This window comes from Physella acuta, unplaced genomic scaffold (genome assembly GCF_028476545.2).
Source record: "Physella acuta isolate Inbredline_101_S28 unplaced genomic scaffold, ASM2847654v3 ptg000831l, whole genome shotgun sequence".
Classification (NCBI taxonomy): domain Eukaryota; kingdom Metazoa; phylum Mollusca; class Gastropoda; family Physidae; genus Physella; species Physella acuta.
Genome location: NW_026732349.1, coordinates 35,593 through 60,256, shown reverse-complemented (window position 1 = coordinate 60,256; position 24,664 = coordinate 35,593). Strand labels below are relative to the sequence as shown.

Here is a 24,664-nt window from a genome sequence, read left to right as displayed (position 1 = left end):
CGGCGTTCGGTTGGTGCGCAATACTTTTTTCTATGAGATTCTATTCTATTTTAAAAAGTTTAAGTATTTAAAATGGATTAAAAATCATAACTATATCCCCAGTTACCATCCCCTGTTGTTTTATATAAGAATATTCGAGAAAGTTTAGGGGAGATCACTACCGGTTTATTTACTAAAACAAATGCTATACTTCGTCATTTTCTGTTTATGTTTAAAATAGTACACAATTGTTTGAAAAATAATTATTTAAAAAATTTTACCTCCCGTGAAAATTGAACGAATGACGTATGGCTTTGTTTCCTTTTTATTTTAAACAAACAGTTGCTATGCTTATATAAGAAAATACGGGCAAAAAATACGGAAAAAAACTGGACATATTTAACGACCATAACATGGCTTTTCCCGACGGGAATAAAGTTTTTTTTACCCTCCAGAGTCGGTCTACGACAGGGGTCTCAAAACATTTCAGCCCGAGGGCCGCATTAACTATCAAATATCAGTTCGGGGGCCAGTTTCTTCCAGGCATCTCTTTGGGGTGGCAGAGCCCCCCACCCACTCCCCACCGAAGAACATATAACCCCCCCCCCCCCCCCAACGAAATATAAATTATATAGAAATATATATATGTAAATTTCAGCGACTCATCCATTGCATTTGAAAAATGGCAAAACTTGCATGCATTTTTCGCTATTTGAGTCACATTGTTTTCACCAATGTCTGCAACACTGCGGGCAATGGTATTTGCACCCAAAGCTACATTTTCAAATTGTTTTGAACTTTCTGGGCAAAGTTCCTCAGGCACCTCCAACAAACATTTTTCCGTGGACAAAAAGATGTCCGCGGGCCGGATGAGAGGAACCCGCGGGCCGCACTCGGTCCGCGGGCCGTAGTTTGGAGACCCCTGGTCTACGACATCACAAAATATCAGGGGGATCCTTCGGCATTTTTTAATATAGCTTATGTACGGACAATGTCACTCGTGGTCACTTTTTAGCCCTCATCGAGAGCTATGAGTCAAACCAACAGGTTTGCCCTACGGCCAAGCGATTTACCTATAAGCATGCCAAAAAATCAGCCAGATGTAAAGAGGGTAAGTGCCCTAAAATCTGTTTTGAAATTACCCTGTTTTTCCCATAAAATACAAAGATTATATAGGGAAATACAACTGGTCAGTTTTGACCCATTTTCCGATTTTTCCCGGACATGGCGAGTTTTTTGTGACGACCCAATGCGTTCTCCTACCACCTCGCAAAATTTCAAGGGGGGTCGTCGGAGGAAATTTTTTTTCGTAATATAGCTCATATAAAGAGAATTTCACTCGCGGTCATTTTTAGTCCTCGTCGAGGGCTTTGAGTAAAACCAACAGGTTCGCCCTACGACCAAGCCATTTACCTATAAGCATACCAAAAATTAGCCAGATGTAAATAGGGTAAGTGCCCTGAAATCCGTTTTCAAATTACCCTCTTTTTTCCCCATAAAATACAAAGATTATATAGGGAAATACGATTGGTCAGTTTTGACCTTTTTCCCGATTTTTCCCGGACATGGCGAGTTTTTTGTGACACCCCAAGGCGTTCTCCTACCACCACACAAAATTTCAAGGGGGGTCGTCGGAGGAAATTTTTTTTCGTAATATAGCCCATTTGAGGCGCCGGTCAGTCGAGGTCAGTTTTGACCCCCTCTCCATAGACTTTTCGGCAAACCTTCAACGGCCCTCGTGTTCTACCGCCCCAAGGCACCATCGTGCAGAATATGACGCGCCTGCGGCGCCGGGAAGTGCCCTTTCGGGCACTTGACCATTTTGCTTTATATATATATAGATGATAACCTAATTAGACACTAGAGGTCTAAAATTGTGCTTGATTTTGTTGTAATTTATCTTTAAAAAAAGCATATATATATATATATATATATATATATATATATATATATATATATATATATATATATATATATATATATACAATGGCGTAGAGAGGGTAGGCGGGGGTGCGGACCGCACCGGGTGACACCATTTAGGGAGGGTGACAACCAAGGCAAAAAATAATCTATTTACAAACTAAGGTTATATATATATATATATATATATATATATATATATATATATATATATATATATATATATATATAATTAAGATAACAACAATATTTACAAACATCTCTTCATACCTTTCTACAAAGTCCTACTGTTGTAAACGTATTAAGGTTATTATGTCGCTTGTCTGATCTGACAAAGAACCCATTAAACAAAAAAAAAAAAGCATCTGTTTTGACATAAAACATTCATTTAGGTTGTAAGAAAGAAAACATTGGTAAAAAAATGTTAACGGTCATTCTTAACAGACAATTGGTGAGCTTCGGTTCAGCCCATTAATCTGCCAGAGTTAATGAGTTAAGGCTTTAACTCTTTTTTTTCTATCTAATGAGATAAATCTAGCGTCTAGGTCAGGTTTTAAGTCTTATTTATTGAAAGCATAAAAAGAGCGTCACTAACCGACCTGTCACTTTAAACCACGGGTCTCCTAACTTTTCTGTTCGAGGGCCGTATTAACTATGAAATTTTAGTTCGGGGTCAGTTTCTTCCAGGCAAGTCTTTGATTTTTGTGGGCAAAGTTCCTCAGCCATCACCAAGAAACAATTTTTCCTTGGACAAAAAGATCTCCGCGGGCCGGATGAGAGGACTTCGCGGGCCGCATCCGTCCCGCGGGCCGTAGTTTGGCGACCCCTGCTTTAAACAAATAAACCTAACATTCAAAACAAGTTAACTCCAACCTAATGCGAACCTTCTCAGACCCCCCCCCCCCCCCCATTTTTTAAAAATCCACCATTGTCTGTTCGATGATCGCCAGGATATGAGAGGCAACTAAGAAATCGATTGCAATGTACAACACTACAACTGACGCACAGTTCTCTGATTCTCAAGATGTTTACTCAAGAATAGTGCATTCTTTTCAATGACGACCCGTTTTACAAGATTTTTTAGAAGTAATCGGTCCATCTTCAGTCTTTGTTAGTGGCGTCCGTTTATCTACAGTCTTTGTTAGTGACGTCCGTTTATATAGTCTTTGTTAGTGACGTCCGTTTATCTACGGTCTTTGTTAGTGACGTCCGTTTATCTACAGTCTTTGTTAGTGACGTCCGTTTACCTAGTCTTTGTTAGTTACGTCCATTTATCTACAGTCTTTGTTAGTGACGTCCGTTTATATAAAGTCTTTGTTAGTGACGTCCGTTTATATAAAGTCTTTGTTAGTGACGTCCTTTTATCTACAGTCTTTGTTAGTGACGTCCGTTTATCTACATTCTTTGTTAGTGACGTCCTGTCTTTGATAGTGACGTCCGTTTATCTACAGTCTTTGTTAATGACGTCCGTTTATCTACAGTCTTTATTAGTGACGTCCGTTTATCTACAGTCTTTTTTAGTGATGTGCGTTTATCTATAGTTTCAGTGGCGTCAAGTCTATGGATAGTCCTTGTCAATTGCGTCACGTTTGTCTACATTCTGTCAATGGTGTCACGTTTGTGTACATTCTGTCAATGGTGTCATGTTTGTCTACATTCTGTCAATGGTGTCATGTTTGTCTACAGCCTGTCAATGGTGTCACGTTTGTCTACAGTCTGCCAATTGCGTCGCTTCTAATTGTCTTGCTTGTTTAATCTCGTGTATTTGTTGAGAAATATATAACAGAACACCACGAATCACAGAACACTGGAAACATTGTAATGAAAGCAAGTTCAAATCACATCCAAACACATGACATGTCGGCTTAATATCGACATAATCTTTAGGATAAAGTGTTCAGTGCTACAGCTCTACTGACCAGTTGTCGTATCCTGGATAGAGAACATAAGGTCACGGCAAGCGACGTTTTCTCTAGGCTCAGCAGAACCTGTAGGTGAATGACCTGACATTGACCCACCTGACCTGACCAGTTACTTTAACTGAGGCCTGTTGTCTGTAGCATTCAATACTAGCTTATTTAATCTTAACACTAAAATATACCTATAAATTAATTATTAGGGTGTCTCCTACTGTTCTTATATAACACTACGGGAGATGACACATCTCGATAAATATATAATTTTAAATCCATTTCTAATTACTTAAAGTTTTTAAAATAGAATAAAATCAAATAGAAAAAATATTTGCACACCAAGTGAACGAAAAACAGTAAGTGTAAAATAGTTCGGAATATTATGAGTACTTTATAAATTCATATGCGTTTTTTTTTTTTTTTGAGAAATCGGAAGTAGCGAAAATTGCTACTTTCGGTAAACGGAAATTAATCAAAATTTGATAGAAGGCAAAGAATAAGATCCTTTACTTACATGTGAAATTTCGTTAACCTAACTGAAACATTACTCAAAGTTATAGACTTGTGAAGAATTGAAAGTAGAATAAATTCCACTTCCATTTATTGAAAATCGCCGAACAATGTATACAGAACTACAAATTTGATATAATACTTATAGTCTATATGTAATTTATTCAAACTAGCTGTAATGGTATTCAAGTTATCGTGTTTACAGACACACACAGACATACGGACAGAATTGCAAAGTACAGTTTTTCAGGCTGGAAAACGGGATTTATATTGAACCATGTTTGAACAATTCTGAAAAATTACGTCATAACCCCCTTCCCCTACCCTTATTTCTATGGCATGAAAACGTCTCCAGTGTCAGGCACGATAGGAAGCTTCCCTCTTTGTTATCTATGCCTTAACGTCCGATTTGACTTTCGGTGACTCTTTGTCCCGACGTCCGCCTTTACGTACATCTTTGGCCGGCTTTGGTTTGTCTGCCTTAACTTTAGGTACATCTTTGGCCGGCTTTGAATTGTCTTCCTTAACTTTAGGTACATCTTCGGCCAGCTTTGATTTGTCTTCCTTAACTTTAGGTACATCTTTGGCCGGCTTTGATTTGTCTTCCTTAACTTTAGGTACATCTTTGGCCGGCTTTGGTTTGTCTGCCTTAACTTTAGGTACATCTTTGGCCGGCTTTGGTTTGTCTGCCTTAACTTTAGGTACATCTTTGGCCGGCTTTGGTTTGTCTGCCTTAACTTTAGGTACATCTTCGGCCTGCTTTGGTTTGTCTGCCTTAACTTTAGGTACATCTTTCGTCGGCTTTGATTTGTCTGCCTTAACTTTAGGTACATCTTTGGCCTGCTTTGATTTGTCTGCCTTAATTTTAGGTACATCTTCGGCCGGCTTTGGTTTTTCTGCCTTAACTTTAGGTACATTTTTGACCAGCTTAACTTCCGGTTCAAGTCCCTGTTCAACGTGCTCCTGTTGGTCATCACGTTTGGCCACATTCAAAAGTTGGCCCAGCTTGTTCTCAATGGCTTGTGTGACGAGGATGCCTGGAATAAGACAGGTTGAAAACATTTACAGGACAGACTATGGAACATTTGTGGTGCTGTTATAGTACCTTTACGGAAATTTTAATGCACATTTAGGGTACTTTTATGGTGCTGTTGTGGAACTGTTAGGCAAAGTTATAGTGTTGTTATAGTACTGTCAATGTGCTGTTATAGTACTATTATTGTACTATTATAGTACTATTACGGTACTGTCATAATATGGTTGTAGCTGTTCTGTTGTGATAATGTTGTGTACTATTTAAGCTTTTTAATGTCTGTCGGGGTCTTGTCCAAGTTATAATATTCGTAGTCCTTCCCTTAAAATTCAAGCCCCAATGCTAACCATATACCTAACTCTGGCTCTAATTCTAGATTTTAAGTCATTCTCAAGTCTAAGCCAAATCTTATACTTTGCCTATCCCAGCTATACCCAAAATGTATTTCCCAGAGCGTGGCGACACTAGAACCCAATAAACCAACATAACATCCTGTATCGTGACGTTAAAGGTGTCTTAAACTAAAATTAAGACACCAACGGGATTTAAAAAAAAAAGACAAATTCAACTGTGGCACACGGGATCGATAAAGAGTAGTGATGTGAATAGTGTGGTGTATGAAAAAAAGAGTTGTGATGTGTGTCGGGTGATATATGACAAAGAGGCATGATGTATGTCGCGTGATGTATGAGATATGGTTGTGATGTGTGTCAGGTGATGTATGAGAAAGAGTTGTGATGTGTGTCGGGTGATGTATGAGATAGGGTTGTGATGTGTGTCATGTGATGTATGAGAAAGAGTTGTGAAGTGTGTCGTGTGAGATATGATCGAGGAATATGTTTCAATTGTCCCTTGTTTCAGCTACTTACCTTACCCAATATTGTTCCTGTGATTGTTGTTCTATGTACCTGTGATTGGTGTTCTTCTACCTTTGATACTCACTACCTGTGATTGATGTTCTAATTCCAGTGATTGTAGTTCTACTACCATTGATTGTAGTTCTACTACAATTGATTTTAGTTCTACCACCTGTGATTGTAGTTCTATGTTCTGTGTAACTGTAATTGTTATTCTATGTACCTGTGATCGTTGTTCTATATACCTGTTATTGTTGACCTACTACCTGTGAATGTAGTTACTCTACACGTGATTTTATTTTTACTAGTTCTACTACCTGTGATTGTAGTTCTACTATCTGTGATTGTAGTTCTCTACACCTGTGTTGAGGGAATGTGATTCTAAGGAAATGATTCAGAAATGATAGAAGGGCACATGCTATTAGCCTAGGCGTCACTGCCTAAAGTGTGTTACTTGGTTTAGTCCACCCCCAACCAACTACTGAACGATGACAAAGAACACACTTCAAAGGAAAAACTTGTGGTAAGCGTCCTTACACATGTACATCAAGGAAGGGCATTGGACCATTTCAACTAACGGGTGGGGGGGGGGGGGGGGTAATTGATTATACTATACATTTTAAATTTAAGTTATATTTTTTTTTACCATTTTGTTCCTAGGGATGGTTGACGTGCTGAAGGGGTAGTCCCCCCCCCCCACCCCACCCACCCCACCCCCTGGAGAAAAGACCAGACATAAGCACTTTCTACAACATTACTGATGAGAGCATAATGCTAGAGTTACTATGGCAACCGTTGATAGAATGAAAACTGACTTACAGCAGACAAGAAGCAATGCTAGGTGGATGAGCTTCATGGTTGGATTCTTGTCTTACACAGACGTTGAAGGATGCAAGTTATGGATTCCCGACTGAACCAAAAGTTGAAGATGAACAGTGTGGAAGATTCCTGATGTTATCGAATTGCGATGAATACAACAATGTTACAAAGCGGTTAATTTATTTAGCGTTATAATTCATTAAAGTTAGTTAAACCGGAAGTGATCTCACATAAACTTTCTCAAATATTGGTATATAACAATACGGGAGATGGAACATCTCGATAGAGACATGGTTATTAATCCATTTTTAATTACTTAAACTTTTTAAAATAGAATAAAATCTAAAAAAAATAAAGAATTGCAAACCATGTGAACGCCAAACAATATGTGTATAATAGTGCTGAATATTATTAGTACTTTTTTAGATATTGGAATAGCGAAAATTGCAACTTCTGGTCAAAGGAAATTACTTAAAATTTAACAGAAAGCAGAGAATTAGATATTTTACTTACATGTGAAATTTCATTAATCTCAACTTATGGAGGTTTGAAAAATTGAAAGTAGAATAAGTTCCACTTTCGGTTATCAGAAATCAATGAAAATTCGATATAGAATTACAAAAGTGATTTAATAATTATGTATGAAATTTCATCCACCTAGCTGTTACGGTACTCAAGTTATCATGTTTACAGACACACATACACACTCACACACCCACACACAGACATACGGACAGAATTGCAAAGTCCAGTTTTTCCGACTCAATTACGCATAAAACGCAAAGTTAAACAAAAATCTGGATTTATAATTTTTGCCCTATTAAAATGAAGTCCTCTATACTCAGGATGTGATGAAGGGCTGATGTGAATAAGGTGTAAACTCTCAAAATTTCATGTGATTCTTGTGCACGATTACAATACTTCCTCTAAACTCTGTATACGAGAAAGTAAAAATGTAAAACTTGTCTTGTGGCTTTTTCCAGCTGAGAGGTGGAACAACCTCACATATTGCACATCTATATTGCTTGAAACAGAACTAAATACCAGTGATTGTAGCTCTATGTACCCGTGATTATAGCTCTATGTACCTGTGATTGTAGCTCTATCTGTGATTGTAGCTCTATGTACCTGTGATTGTAGTTCTATGTACCTGTGATTGTAGCTCTATGTATCTGTGATTGTAGCTCAATGTACATGTGATTGTATCTCTATGTACCTGTGATTGTAGCTCTATGTACCTGTGATTGTAGCTCTATGTACCTGTGATTGTAGCTCTATGTACCTGTGATTGTAGCTCTATGTACCTGTGATTGTAGCTCTATGTACCTGTGATTATAGCTCTATGTACCTGTGATTGTAGCTCTATGTACCTGTGATTTTAGCTCTATGTACCTGTGATGGTAGCTCTATGTACCTGTGATTGTAGCTCTATGTACCTGTGATTGTAGCTCTATGTACCTGTGATTGTAGCTCTATGTACCTGTGATTGTAGCTCTATGTACCTGTGATTGTAGCTCTATGTACCTGTGATTGTAGCTCTATGTATCCCTGATTGTAGCTTTGTGTACCCAAACGAGTATTAGATAGGCCAATTAAATATTTAAAAAATCATGCACCGTGTAACTGAAATTAATATGGTTATAAAATCCTGATTGTTTAATATTTTTTCGGACTTTAACAAAAAATAAATAAACCGGTAGTGATCTCCCCTAAACTTTCTCGAATATTCTTATATAAAACAACAGGGGATGGTAACTGGGGATATAGTTATGATTTTTAATCCATTTTAAATACTTAAACTTTTAAAAATAGAATAGAATCTCATAAAAAAAACATTGCGCACCAAGCAAACGCCGAATAAAAACGCGTATAATAGTGCGCAATATTATTAGTACTTTAAAAATTTACATTAGTTTTTTGAGAAATCGGAAGTAGCGTAAATTACTACTTCCAGTCAACGGAAATTACTCAAAATTTAACAGAAGGTAGAGAATTAGATCTTTTACTTACATGTGAAATTTCATTTATCTATCTGAAATAGTACTCAAGTTATAGGCTTTTGAAAAATTCAAAGTAGGAAAAGTACCACTTCCGGTTATCGGAAATCGCTCAAAAGTTGATACGGAATCTACGATTTTGATAAAATACTTATATATGAAATTTCATCAACCTAGCTGTAACGGTACTCAAGTTATCGTGTTTACACACGGACAGACACACAGACACACACACACACAGACATACGGACAAGATTGCAAAATTATGTTTTTCCGTATCAGTGAGGTGTAAAACGTCGAGATTTGTAAAAATCTCGATTTTTTTTTTTTGCACGATTACAATACTTTCTCTATACTACGTATATACGAGAAAGTAAAAAACAATAATAAATTTCTGATTTATTTTTACTTTCTCGTATATACGAAGTATAGAGAAAGTATTGTAAAAAATAATCGAGAATTTTGCAAATCTCGTCGTTTTACACCTCCCTGAGTCGGAAAAACATAGTTTTGCAATCTTGTCCGTATGTCTATGTGTGTGTGTGTATGTGTGTGTATGTGTTAACACGATAACTTGAGTACCGCTACAGCTAGTTTGATGAAATTTCATATATAAGTATTATGTCAAAATCGAAGATCCGTATCAACTTTTGAGTGATTTCCGATAAACGGAAGTTAAACTTTTTCTACTTTGAATTTTTCAAAAGCCTATAACTTGAGTACTATTTCAGATAGATAAATGAAATTTCACATGTAAGTAAAAATTCTAATTCTCAGTCATCTATCAAATTTTGAGTAAAATTCCATGAAACGGAAGTAGTAATTTACGCTAATTACGATTTCTCAAAATAAACGCATGTGAATTTATAAAGTACTAATAGTATCTCGCACTTTTTCTTTTTTTCTACGAGATTCTATTCTATTATATTGTCTATGCCCCGAGTTGCCATCCCCCGTACTGTTATATTAGAATATTCGAGAAAGTTTAGGGGAGATCACTCCCGGTTTATTTTTAATTATTTTTACGCCGCTAAGAAGTCAAAAAAAAAAAGAAAATAACGAATTTTATCCATGTCACTATATTTATTATGATGGAAGCATTCTCGTCAACTTGCTAGAGTACATTGGATTAAAAGATATTGGGTTTAAATGGCAAAACATTTAAGAAAACAATGTTAAATTACTACTTTCATGACTTAGGAGTATACATGCAGGATAACCTAATTACACACACGAGTGTCTAAAATCGTGCTTCATTATGTTATAATTTATCTTTAAAAAGCACATATATATATATATATATATATATATATATATATATATATATATATATATATAATATATATATATATATATATATATATATATATATATATATATATATATATACATACATATATATATATATATATATATATATATATATATATATATATATATATATATATATATATATATATATATATATATATATATATATATATATATATATATATATATATAAACACACACACACACACACACACACACACATATATATATATATATATATATATATATATATATATATATATATATATATATATATATATATATATATATATATATATATATATACAGTGGCGTAGCGAGGGGGGCGGGGTTGCGGACCGCACAGGGTGACACCATTTAGGGGGGTGACACCAAGGCAAACTAATCTATTTACACACTAGTGTGACTTTAAAATCGTTCTTGATTATGTTGTAATTTATCTTTAAAACATCATATGCATATATATCTATATATCTATATATCTATATATATACATATATATATATATATATATATATATATATATATATATATATATATATATATATATATATATATATATATGTATATATATATATATATATATACATACATACATATATATATATATATATATATATATATATATATATATATATATATATATATATATATATATATATATATATATATATATATATATATATATATATATATATATATATATATATATATATATATAAGACAACAACATTTACAAACATCTCTCCATACCTTTCTACAAAGTCCTACTGTTGTAAACGTGTTAGGGTTATAATGTCGCTTGTCTGATCTGACAAAGAAACCATTAAACAAAAAGAAATTGGGGGACTTCGGTCAGAGTTAATGAGTTAATGATTGAACTCTTTTTTTTCTTCTATCTAATGAGATAAATCTAGCGTCTAGGTCAAGTTTTAAGTCTTATTTATTGAAAGCATAAAAAGAGCGTCACTAACCGACCTGTCACTTTAAACCAGTGGTTCCCAACCTTTTTCGAATGGCGACCCCCTTTTATAAAAAGTAAGTCACCCGCGACCCCCATAGAATTAAAAAGCCTAAATTAGTATGGAAATTAATAAACACTATAATAAGATTTTCTACTAGACTTTCAATATGAACTACTCTTGATAACTGTTTTAATAGCATGAGTAAAATTGCATACTATTCACTAAACCTTCGTGTTTAAGTTTTTAATTTTAAAATTTTTTCTTAACGCCAACCTATGTCATTATAATTATCTTAATTTTGTTTTTAATCGAAGAATAGTGTTGAAAATATATTCTCGAAAAGTCAATAAAATTTACGTTTGGGTTTGAATGGTGAAAACTGCACCAAAATTGTGTCTGCAGTTTTTCATCTTACTCGGAATCATTATGCAAATCAAAGAATTCATCTTGTAATTCATCGGGAATGCTGGCAACATCAAGGGAAGAAGAGAATGGGTAATGCGTAAATGCAGACTCTTCTTTTTTCAGCTCAGAGAAATAGCGATGCAGTTCGTTTTCAAGAGATTCAAGATGCCCAGAAATCGCTTCTTTCAAAATTTTAATTAACTCACAATCAGATTCATCTATCACACCGCAGATTTTCTCAAATTTACAATATTTCCAAGATTTATTTTTTTACCGATTTTGCAGCTTTGATAAAAATGCCCCGAGATTATCATGGAAAGTTATAATATTCGTTCATTTTCCCTGAAGCTTCAGGTTAAGCTTATCTTGATGTTCGAACACATCTTCTAGGTATGATACTCTCTCCAACCACTATGTCGTTTTAAGTATACCAAGAAGTCTTGTTTCCTTTGCACTTCCAAGAACAATTTGATTTCAGATTTCAATTCAAAAACACAATTTACAACATTTCTTTTGACAGCCAGCTTACTGTAGTGTAGAGGAGCAGAACCTCGTGATCTATATTAATGTTTTTGCTCAGTTCTTTGAAGTCTCCAGACTTTAAATAATTTACGACTTATACTAGCAATGGACTCTTGATGTCGATTGGTTAGGGCAGTGGTTAGGGAGCTAAATCTTTTCTGTTTTCTGAAAGCCCGATTTTGAGCTAAACATAGATGGCGCACCATCCGTACAAACCCCCACAGCGGTTCTAACCCATTGTAATCATCCAGTTTCAAAAAAGGTATTTATTTTCTCCATGCTATCTTCATAAAAGAGCAACTCTTCTTTGCTATCATCCGCATGAATATAGACACAGACCAGCAACTGCGAACACGAACTCACGTCTGTTGAAAAGCAAACAATGGTGAAAGCTTAATTTCAATAAAAATGTGTTTTTTTTTAACATTTACATACATGCAGCGTTTGATGAGATTTTCTCCTATTGTTTTTTTTTTCTTTTTTTTTTTTTTTTTTTTTTTTGCTTGGCATTTTCTATCGCTACTTCATTTGATGCTTGCACTAATGCTGGTGAAAACTTCCTGTTCGATCAAGTCTCTAGCTTCTTACCGACGAAAGAACTCCAAATATTTTTGGTGTGTTCCGAATGACTCGTCTCAAATGACGTTTTAGTTTTAAAGATTTCATTGATTTGTGACTGAGAACAACTTTGTACAGAGCGCTTTGTTTCTTCTCTATTACATTTCCAGTGATGCTGATGAAGCCGAATTTCAAAAATTCTTCTAAATATTTATGTTTTGTTTCAAATTACTAAGGTTTAGTATACCAGTTGGCGACCCCCCAGAAAGACCCGTGGGAACCCGTGCTTTAAACAAATAAACCTAACATTCAAAACAAGTTAACTCCAACCTAATGCGAACCTTATCAGACCCCCCCTACCCCCCCCCCCCCCACTTTTTAAAAATCCACCATTGTCTGACCCGATAATCGCCAGGATATGAGAGGCAACTCAAGAAATCGATGGCAATGTACAACAGTACAACTGACGCACAGTTCTCTGATTCTCAAGATGTTAACTCAAGAATAGTTCATTCTTTTCAATTAAGTCCCGTTTTACAAGATTTTTTAGAAGTAATCAGTCCATCAGCAGTCTTTGTTAGTGACGGCCGTTTATCTAATGTCTTTGTTAATGACGTCCGTATATCTACAGGCTTTGTTAGTAACGTCCATTTATCTACAGTCTTTGCTAGTGACGTCCGTTTATCTACATTTTTTGTTAGTGACGTCCGTTTATCTACAGTCTGATAGTGACGTCCGTTTATCTACAGTCTTTGTTAATGACGTCCGTTTATCTAGTCTTTGTTAGTGACGTCCGTTTATATACAGTCTTTGTTAGTGACGTCCGTTTATCTACAGTCTTTGTTAATGACGTCCGTTTATCTAGTCTTTGTTGGTGACGTCCGTTTATCTACAATCTTTGTTAGTGACGTCCGTTTATCTACATTTTTGTTAGTGACGTCCGTTTATCTACAGTCTTTGTTAGTGACGTCCGTTTATCTACAGTCTTTGTTAGTGACGTCCGTTTATTCAGTCTTTGTTAGTGACGTCCTTTGTTAGTGACGTCTGTTTATCTTTAACATCAGTGTTTCAGTGGCGTCAAGTCTATGGATAGTCATTGTCAATTGCGTCACGTTTGTCTACATTCTGTCAATGGTGTCATGTCTGTCTAAAGCCTGTCAGTGGTGTCATGTTTGTCTACAGCCTGTCAATGGTGTCATGTTTGTCTACAGCCTGTCAGTGGTGTCATGTTTGTCTACATTCTGTCAATGGTGTCATGTTTGTCTACATTCTGTCAATGGTGTCATGTTTGTCTACATTCTGTCAGTTGCATCACTTGTAATTGTCTTGCTTGTTTAATCTCGTGTATTTGTTGAGAAATATATAACAGAACACCACGAATCACAGAACACTGGAAACATTTTAATGAAATCACATTCAAACACATGACATGTCGGCTTAATATCGACATAATCTTTAGGATAAAGTGTTCAATGCTACAGCTCTACTGACCAGTTGTCGTATCCTGGATACAGTACTTAAGGTCCCTGCGTGCGAAGTGTTCTTTAGGTTGAGCTGAACGTATAGGTCAATGACCTGAAATTGACCCACCTGACCTTACCAGTTATTTTAACTGCGGCCTGTTATCTGCAGCATTAAATATGACCTTATATGAAGATTTAACCTTCGAACTAAAATATTAGTTAATCATTAGGGTTTTCCTATTAAAGACAAGTAGTCTATTCTTTAAGAACAATCTAAACACGGAATCAAATTATCCGGTTTTTGAAAATTAAAAAAAAAAACTCTAAAAAAGATAAAAACATTTTATAAAATAAATTATTTTTAACTGTATTTGAACAAAAAGTTGAAATAATTCTGAAAAAAATTAGATCTGTATGTACGAGGCTGTCAAAAATAAATGCCAAGGTCCATTGTAACTCCTTCCCCTGCCCCCTTCTCCATCTTAACCCCTCCCCCTGCCCCCACTTCTACCCCCGTGACGTCTACCGTGCCGACCACGATAGGAAGCGTCCCTTTTTGTGATCTCTGCCGGAACGTCCGATTTGACTTTCGGTGACTCTTTGGTCAGAATTGTTCTAACGTCCCCCTTTACTTCAGATTCGTGTTCGGCTAGCTTTGATTCGGCCGCCTTCACTTCAGATTCGTGTTCGGCTAGCTTTGTTCCAACGTCCGCCTTCACTTCAGATTCGTGTTTGGCTAGCTTTGTTCCAACGTCCGCATTAACCTCTTTAGCCAGCTTTGATCCGAAGCCAAGTTTTACTCCCTGTTTAGGTCCCAGTTCAACAGGCTCCTGTTGGCCATCACGTTTGGCCACATTCAAAAGTTTGCTCAGCTTGTTCTCAATGGCTTGTGTGACGAGGATGCCTGGAATAAGACAGGTTGAAAAAATTTACAGGACAGACTATGGAACATTTGTGGTACTGTTACAGTACAGTTACGGTAATGTTAATGTACTCTTATGGTACTTTTATAGTGCTGTTGTGGAACTGTTGGTATTGTTATACTACCGTTACGTTATTGTTAGTGTACTCTTATGGTACTTTTATGGTGTGGTGCTGTTGTCAAACTGTTGGTATTGTTATACTACTGTTGCTTGTGGCACTGTGTGGCACTGTTATGGCATTGTTATAGTATTGTTGTTGTACTCTTTAGGTACTGTTATAGTACTCATGTGGTACTTTTATGGTGCTATTGTTGAACTGTTTGTCAATGTTTTGGTATTGTTATAGTACTGTCATGGTACTGTTACAGTACTGCTATTGTACTATTTTAGTACTATTACGGTACCGTCAAGACATGGTTGTTGCTGTTCTGGTATGATATTGTTGTGGTACTATTAAAGCATTGGTATGCTACGTTTATAGTACTGTTAAATACTGTTATGGTACTGTTGTAATGTCCTGCAGGGACGTGTCCAACTTATAATATTTTTAGTCCCTCCCTTAAACATTGAGCTCAAATGCTAAACATAGACCTAACTGTGGCTCAAATTCCAGATTTAAAGTAATTCTTAAGCCAAAGCCGTAATGCTAAATCTCATACTTTGCCAATCTCTTAATTCTAGCATTAATCCCTGTCCTAACTTTCACCGTAAACACAATCTGAAACAAGTATGGTGCTCCCCACAGATCAAATCATAATTCTATTCTTTGAGTGATCCTAAATGTAACTTGGACGCAAATGCTACCCATAGAGCTACCTTACAATTACGGAACTAATACCAACCCTACCAGCTATACCGAGAATGTATTTCCCAGATTGTTGCAACATCTTGTATCAAGACACTAATGGGGTCTAAAACTTAAAACTAGACACTAATGAGATCTAAAACAGAGATCAATCAAATCTAAAAAGATCCCGGGTCTCGAACGAGTTGTGATGTGTGTCGGGTGAGGTATGAGAAGTGTGATGTGTGTCTGGTGAGGTATGAGAGTTGTGATGTGTCGGGTGAGGTATGAGAGTTGTGATGTGTGTCTGGTGAGGTATGAGAGTTGTGATGTGTGTGAGGTATGAGAGTTGTGATGTGGGTGAGGTATGAGAGTTGTGATGTGTGTCTGGTGAGGTATGACAATTGTGATGTGTGTCTGGTGAGGTATGAGAGTTGTGATGTGTCGGGTGAGGTATGAGAGTTGTGATGTGTGTCTGGTGAGGTATGACAATTGTGATGTGTGTCGGGTGAGGTATGACAATTGTGATGTGTGTCGGGTGAGGTATGACAATTGTGATGTGTGTCGGGTGAGGTATGACAATTGTGATGTGTGTCGGGTGAGGTATGACAATTGTGATGTGTGTCGGGTGAGGTATGACAATTGTGATGTGTGTCGGGTGAGGTATGACAATTGTGATGTGTGTCGGGTGAGGTATGACAATTGTGATGTGTGTCGGGTGAGGTATGACAATTGTGATGTGTGTCGGGTGAGGTATGACAATTGTGATGTGTGTCGGGTGAGGTATGACAATTGTGATGTGTGTCGGGTGAGGTATGACAATTGTGATGTGTGTCTGGTGAAGTATGAGAGTTGTGATGTGTGTGAGGTATGAGAGTTGTGATGTGTGTCTGGTGAGGTATGACAATTGTGATGTGTCGGGTGAGGTATGAGAGTTGTGATGTGTGTGATGTATGAGAGTTGTGATGTGTGTGAGGTATGAGAGTTGTGATGTGTGATGTGTGTGAGATATGAGTGTTGTGATGTTTTTGAAGTATGGGATTAGTGATGTGCCTGGCTGTAGTTCTATATACCCGTAGCTGTAGTTCTATGTACCGGCGATTGTAGTTCTACTACCTGTAATTGTAGTTCTACTACCTGAGGCTGTAGGTCTATATAACAGTGATTGTAGCACTATGCACCTGTGATTGTAGTTATATGTACCAGTAATTGTAGTTCTACTACCTGTGATTGTAGTTCTACTACCTGTGATTGTAGTTCTACTACCTGTGATTGTATTTCTACTACCAGTGATTGTATTTCTACATATTTTTACACAATTCAGAATGCGGAAATGTGAATCTAAGGAAGTGATTCAGAAAAGATAGGAAGGGCACATGTTATTCGCCTAGGTCCCACCGCCTAAAGAGTGCTACTTGGTTTAGTCCACCCCTATCCCCACTACTGAACGATGACAAAAACACATTCAAAAAGTCAGCAACGTGTGGCAAGCGCTCTAGCCTACACTGGACAGGAGCAGAGTTTCTTTCAAACATGTTCTTTTTGGGAGGGAGGGGACCATTGAGATTACCGGTGGTGGGGTGGGGGGCACTGGTTAAAGTATACATTTTATTTACAGCATATTTTTTTACCATTTCGTCACGTGGTAGACTTGCTCAAGGGCTAGTCCCCCCCCCGTCCCCCCCCCCCCCTCCGTCCCTTTGGAGAGATGCCTGAAAAAATTGAGGACGCGAAGGAAAAAAACCAAACCGTATCAATAACTATAACCGCACTGATGAGAGCATAATGCTAGAGTTACTATGGCAACCGTAGACAGAATGAAAACAGACTTACAACAAGCGAGAAGCAACGCTGTGTGGATGAGCTTCATGGTTGGATTCCTGACTTACACAGACGTTGAAGAATGCAGGTGATGGATTCCCGACTGACCCAAAAGTTGAAGGAAACAGTGTGGTGGATTCCTGATGTTAGCCAACTGTGAGGAATACAACAATGTTACAAAGCGGTTAATTTATTTAGCGTTATATTTCATTAAAGCAGTTGTTTAGCGACTTTTACTAGTTGAGAGGTGGAACTATCTCACATATCGGTCATGTAGATTGCCTATATATCAGTTTCATAAAAGAGCTGGAACTACCTCACATATATATGGCTAGTATCTCAGTCCCATATAAACAAGAACATATTTCTTGAGGCTTTAACCAGGAGAGAGGTGGCACTACCTCACATATCTCACATCTATATGGCCTATATCTCACTCACATATGAGAGGTAGCACTACCTCACTTATCTCACATCTATATGGCATATATCTCACTCACATATGAGAGGTGGAACTACCTCACATAATCTCATATCTATATGGTCTATATCCCAGTCTCTTGTAAATAAAAACACATAAGGCCCGTATTTCAAATAAATCTATCACGTCTATATGACCAAAAACTAAATCCGACATCTAATTGTCCCTTTCCCTAAATCCTAATACATAGATGTCCCTTTCCCTAAATCCTAATACATAGATGTCCCTTTCCCTAAATCCTAATACATAGATGTCCCTTTCCTTATATACTAATACATAGATGTCCCTTTCCCTAAATCCTAATACATAGATGTCCCTATCCCTAAAATCGAATACCTAGATGGTCCTTATCTCAAAAGTCTAACATCTTAGTGGCCGTATTAGTCTAAAATCTAGATGGCCCATCTCTCTCTCTCTCTCCCCCCCCTCTCTCTCTCTCTCTCTCTCTCTCTCTCTCTCTCTCTCTAACATCCAAAACGCCCTTATCTTACAGATCTAACATCTTGATGGCCCTTATCTTACAGATCTAACATCTTGATGGCCCTGATCTTACAGATCCAACATTTTGATGGCCCTTATCTTACAGATCTAACATCTTGATGGCCCTTATACATCTAACATCTTGATGGCCCTTATACATCTAACATCTTGATGGCCCTTATCTTACACATCTAACATCTTGATGGCCCTTATCTTACAGATCTAACAACTTGATGGCCCTTATCTTACAGATTTAACATCTAGATGGCCCTTATCTTACAGATCTAACATCTTGATGGCCCTTATCTTACAGATCTAACATCTTGATGGCCCTTATACATCTAACATCTTGATGGCCCTTATCTTACAGATCTAACATCTTGATGGCCCTTATCTTACAGATCTAACATCTTGATGGCCCTTATCTTACAGATCTAACATCTTGATGGCCCTTCTCTTACAGATCTAACATCTTGATGGCCCTTATACATCTAACATCTTGATGGCCCTTATCTTACAGATCTAACATCTTGATGGCCCTTATCTTACAAATCTAACATCTTGATGGCCCTTATACATCTAACATCTTGATGGCCCTTATCTTACAGATCTAACATCTTGATGGCCCTTATCTTACAGATCTAACATCTTGATGGCCCTTATCTTACAGATCTAACATCTTGATGGCCCTTATACATCTAAAATCTTGATGGCCCTTATACATCCAACATCTTGATGGCCCTTATAGATATAACATCTTGATGGCCCTTATCTTACAGATCTAACATCTTGATGGCCCTTATACATCTAACATCTTGATGGCCCTTATCTTACAGATCTAACATCTTGATGGCCCTTATATTACAGATCTAACATCTTGATGGCCCTTATCTTACAGATCTAACATCTTGATGGCCCTTATACATCTAAAATCTTGATGGCCCTTATACATCCAACATCTTGATGGCCCTTATCTTACACATCTAACATCTTGATGGCCCTTATAGATATAACATCTTGATGGCCCTTATCTTACAGATCTAACATCTTGATGGCCCTTATACTTCTAACATCTTGATGGCCCTTATCTTACAGATGTAATATCTTATGGCCCTTATCTCATAGATCTAACATCTTGATGGCCCTTATCTCATAGATCTAACATCTTGATGGCCCTTATCTTACAGATCTAACATCTTGATGGCCCTTATCTTACAGATCTAACATCTTGATGGCCCTTATCTTACAGATCTAACATCTTGATGGCCCTTATACATCTAACATCTAGATGGCCCTTATCTAACAGATCTAACATCTTGATGGCCCTTATCTTACAGATCTAACATCTTGATGGCCCTTATCTTACAGATCTAACATCTTGATGGCCCTTATCTTACAGATCTAACATCTTGATGGCCCTTATCTTACAGATCTAACATCTTGATGGCCCTTATACATCTAACATCTAGATGGCCCTTATCTTACAGATCTAACATCTTGATGGCCCTTATCTTACAGATCTAACATCTTGATGGCCCTTATCTTACAGATCTAACATCTTGATGGCTCTTATCTTACAGATCTAACATCTTGATGGCCCTTATACATCTAACATCTTGATGGCCCTTATCTTACAGATCTAACATCTTGATGGCCCTTATACATCTAACATCTTGATGGCCATTATACATCTAACATCTTGATGTCCCTTATCTTACAGATCTAACATCTTGATGTCCCTTATCTTACAGATCTAACATCTTGATGGCCCTTATACATCTAACATCTTGATGGCCCTTATACATCTAACATCTTGATGGCCCTTATCTTACAGATCTAACATCTTGATGGTCCTTATCTTTCAGATCTAACATCTTGATGGCCCTTATCTTACAGATCTAACATCTTGATGGCCCTTATCTTACAGATCTAACATCTTGATGGTCCTTATCTTACAGATCTAACATCTTGATGGTCCTTATCTAACAGATCTAACATCTTGATGGCCCTTATCTTACAGATCTAACATCTTGATGGCCCTTATCTTACAGATCTAACATCTTGATGGCCCTTATACATCTAAAATCTTGATGGCCCTTATACATCCAACATCTTGATGGCCCTTATCTTACACATCTAACATCTTGATGGCCCTTATAGATATAACATCTTGATGGCCCTTATCTTACAGATCTAACATCTTGATGGCCCTTATACTTCTAACATCTTGATGGCCCTTATCTTACAGATGTAATATCTTATGGCCCTTATCTCATAGATCTAACATCTTGATGGCCCTTATCTCATAGATCTAACATCTTGATGGCCCTTATCTTACAGATCTAACATCTTGATGGCCCTTATCTTACAGATCTAACATCTTGATGGCCCTTATCTTACAGATCTAACATCTTGATGGCCCTTATACATCTAACATCTAGATGGCCCTTATCTAACAGATCTAACATCTTGATGGCCCTTATCTTACAGATCTAACATCTTGATGGCCCTTATCTTACAGATCTAACATCTTGATGGCCCTTATCTTACAGATCTAACATCTTGATGGCCCTTATCTTACAGATCTAACATCTTGATGGCCCTTATACATCTAACATCTAGATGGCCCTTATCTTACAGATCTAACATCTTGATGGCCCTTATCTTACAGATCTAACATCTTGATGGCCCTTATCTTACAGATCTAACATCTTGATGGCTCTTATCTTACAGATCTAACATCTTGATGGCCCTTATACATCTAACATCTTGATGGCCCTTATCTTACAGATCTAACATCTTGATGGCCCTTATACATCTAACATCTTGATGGCCCTTATACATCTAACATCTTGATGGCCCTTATCTTACAGATCTAACATCTTGATGGTCCTTATCTTTCAGATCTAACATCTTGATGGCCCTTATCTTACAGATCTAACATCTTGATGGCCCTTATCTTACAGATCTAACATCTTGATGGTCCTTATCTTACAGATCTAACATCTTGATGGTCCTTATCTAACAGATCTAACATCTTGATGGCCCTTATCTAACAGATCTAACATCTTGATGGCCCTTATCTTACACATCTAACATCTTGATGGCCCTTATCTTACAGATCTAACATCTTGATGGCTCTTATTTTACAGATCTAACATCTTGATGGCCATTATCTTACAGATCTAACATGTTTATGGCCCTTATACATCTAACATCTTGATGGCCCTTATCTTACACATCTAACATCTTGATGGCCCTTATCTTACAGATCTAACATCTTGATGGCTCTTATCTTACAGATCTAACATCTTGATGGCCCTTATCTTACAGATCTAACATCTTGATGACCCTTATACATCTAACATCTTGATGACCCTTATCTTACAGATCTAACATCTTGATGGCCCTTATACATCTAACATCTTGATGGCCCTTGTACATCTAACATCTTGATGGCCCTTATACATCTAACATCTTGATGGCCCTTATCTTACAGATCTAACATCTTGATGGCCCTTATCTTACAGATCTAACATCTTATGGCCCTGATTTCACAGATCTAACATCTTGATGGCCCTTATACATCTAACATCTTGATTGCCCTTATACATCTAACATCTAGATGGCCCTTATCTTACAGATCTAACATCTTGATGGCCCTTATACATCTAACATCTTGATGGCCCTTATCTTACAGATCTAACATCTAGATGGCCCTTATCTTACAGATCTAACATCTAGATGGCCCTTATCTTACAGATCTAACATCTTGATGGCCCTTATCTTACAGATCTAACATCTTGATGGCCCTTATACATCTAACATCTTGATGGCCCTTATCTTACAGATCTAACATCTTGATGGCCCTTATACATCTAACATCTTGATGGCACTTATCTTACAGATCTAACATCTTGATGGCCCTTATACATCTAACATCTTGATGGCCCTTATACATCTAACATCTTGATGGTCCTTATCTTACACATCTAACATCTTGATGGCCGTTATACATCTAACATCTTGATGGCTCTTATCTTACAGATCTAACATCTTGATGGCCCTTATACATCTAACATCTTGATGTCCCTTATCTTACAGATCTAACATCTTGATGGCCCTTATCTTACAGATCTAACATCTTGATGGCCCTTATACATCTAACATCTTGATGGCCCTTATCTTACAGATCTAACATCTTGATGGCCCTTATCTTACAGATCTAACATCTTGATGGCCCTTATCTTACAGATCTAACATCTTGATGGCCCTTATCTTATAGATCTAACATCTTGATGGCCCTTATCTTACAGATCTAACATCTTGATGGCCATTATACATCTAACATCTTGATGGCCCTTATAGATCTAACATCTTGATGGCCCTTATCTTACAGATCTAATACCTTGATGGCCCTTATCTTACAGATCTAATACCTTGATGGCCTTTATCTTACAGATTTAACATCTTGATGGCCCTTATCTTACAGATCTAACATCTTGATGGCCCTTATCTTACAGATCTAACATCTTGATGGCCCTTATCTTACAGATCTAACATCTTGATGGCCCTTATACATCTAACATCTTGATGGCCCTTATCTTACAGATCTAACATCTTGATGGCCCTTATACATCTAACATCTTGATGGCCCTTATCTTACAGATCTAACATCTTGATGGCCCTTATACATCTAACATCTAGATGGCCCTTATCTTACAGATCTAACATCTTGATGGCCCTTATACATCTAACATCTTGATGGCCCTTATCTTACAGATCTAACATCTTGATGGCCCTTATACATCTAACATCTTGATGGCCCTTATACATCTAACATCTTGATGGCCCTTATCTTACACATCTAACATCTTGATGGCCCTTATCTTACACATCTAACATCTTAATGGCCCTTATACATCTAACATCTTGATGGCCCTTATCTTACAGATCTAACATCTTGATGGCCCTTATACATCTAACATGTTGATGGCCCTTATACATCTAACATCTTGATGGCCCTTATACATCTAACATCTTGATGGCTCTTATCTTACAGATCTAATATTCATATTTTCCCATATCGTACACGTTGAAAACAGACTCAAATGGCCCTCTAGTACAGTTAGCAAGGTAAAAAAAATCATATTGTATTTTATCTTCTTACGATTACCATTCAATTCACGGATTAAAAAACAAAACAAATCAAAGCACCACTAGATCTCTACTATTGAGCCCCGCCCATGTCCTTACAAAACCACGACATATTTGAAACAAAAGCCTTCTTTTAATGATCTCCAACATTCAATCAATGTAGGCCTGATAACACTATAGAAGCAACTAATTTAATTCTTTTTCTTGTATTATACCAAGTGTAGTATTATACTATATATCTACATAGCCATTACATCTACTCATGATTAAAGAATTGAGGTTTAGAATGTACTTGAACAAAGGAAGGTTCGAGAATAGAACTACAATCTAGATCTCGATCTAGATTTAGATTTAGATTTAGTTCTGCTATTTCAAACTCACTCACCAGCTTAATGGAAACTTTTACCTGTACGCGTAGCTCTATCTTATACTTTATCTAAGTACCTGTTCAGATGATCTCTATGAGTATCTTCTTGGTTCACTTTGCTAAGTATCTCTTAGATTTACTATCTGAATAGCTAATACGAAGAAATGTACACAAAGATATCCTTGAGAAATGAAGCGTCACTACTGTTACTAAGGCAACCAAAGCGAAGAAAACCAGAATGAGGGCACATTTTTGTTTCGTTGAACATTTATTCAATAGCAAAATAAATAAAAATAAATCATAAAACAATGTGAATTTTTTATTATTATCTAAGCAGTTGCCGAATGTAATTAAAAAATAGCTGTAATTAAATTAAATAAACAACTGTTTTTACTTTTA

At 36.8% G+C, this 24,664-nt stretch overlaps 2 protein-coding genes and 1 long non-coding RNA gene across 4 annotated transcripts in view; all 3 read right to left on the bottom strand.

Annotated features, from left to right (window-relative positions):
- LOC131951828 (uncharacterized) overlaps window positions 1-2,236 on the bottom strand; it is a 30,025-nt gene extending 27,789 nt beyond the window's left edge. Inside the window, exon 1 of the long non-coding RNA XR_009388450.1 lies at window positions 2,170-2,236. This is a non-coding gene — a long non-coding RNA (uncharacterized LOC131951828). The remainder of the gene's footprint in view (window positions 1-2,169) is intronic.
- A 1,471-nt stretch (window positions 2,237-3,707) lies between these two features.
- Window positions 3,708-11,225, bottom strand: LOC131951826 (nucleosome assembly protein 1-like 3). 2 transcript variants are annotated; one of them, XM_059314225.1, is made up of 3 exons: window positions 11,093-11,225; window positions 7,032-7,160; window positions 3,708-5,359 (listed from the first exon to the last, which is right to left on the bottom strand). In XM_059314225.1, exons 2-3 carry the CDS (start codon window positions 7,066-7,068, stop codon window positions 4,713-4,715), a joined length of 684 nt encoding a protein of 227 aa, XP_059170208.1. In that variant the 5' UTR covers window positions 7,069-7,160; window positions 11,093-11,225; the 3' UTR covers window positions 3,708-4,712. The 2 variants fall into 2 exon arrangements, with proteins under 2 accessions (XP_059170208.1, XP_059170209.1); XM_059314226.1 differs by having other exon boundaries at window positions 7,032-7,122.
- A 3,509-nt stretch (window positions 11,226-14,734) lies between these two features.
- On the bottom strand, window positions 14,735-24,353 carry LOC131951825 (uncharacterized). The gene is made up of 3 exons (XM_059314224.1): window positions 24,284-24,353; window positions 17,793-17,934; window positions 14,735-15,156 (listed from the first exon to the last, which is right to left on the bottom strand). Exons 2-3 carry the CDS (start codon window positions 17,827-17,829, stop codon window positions 14,735-14,737), a joined length of 459 nt encoding a protein of 152 aa, XP_059170207.1. The 5' UTR covers window positions 17,830-17,934; window positions 24,284-24,353.
- Between the last annotated feature and the right edge of the window lie 311 nt (window positions 24,354-24,664).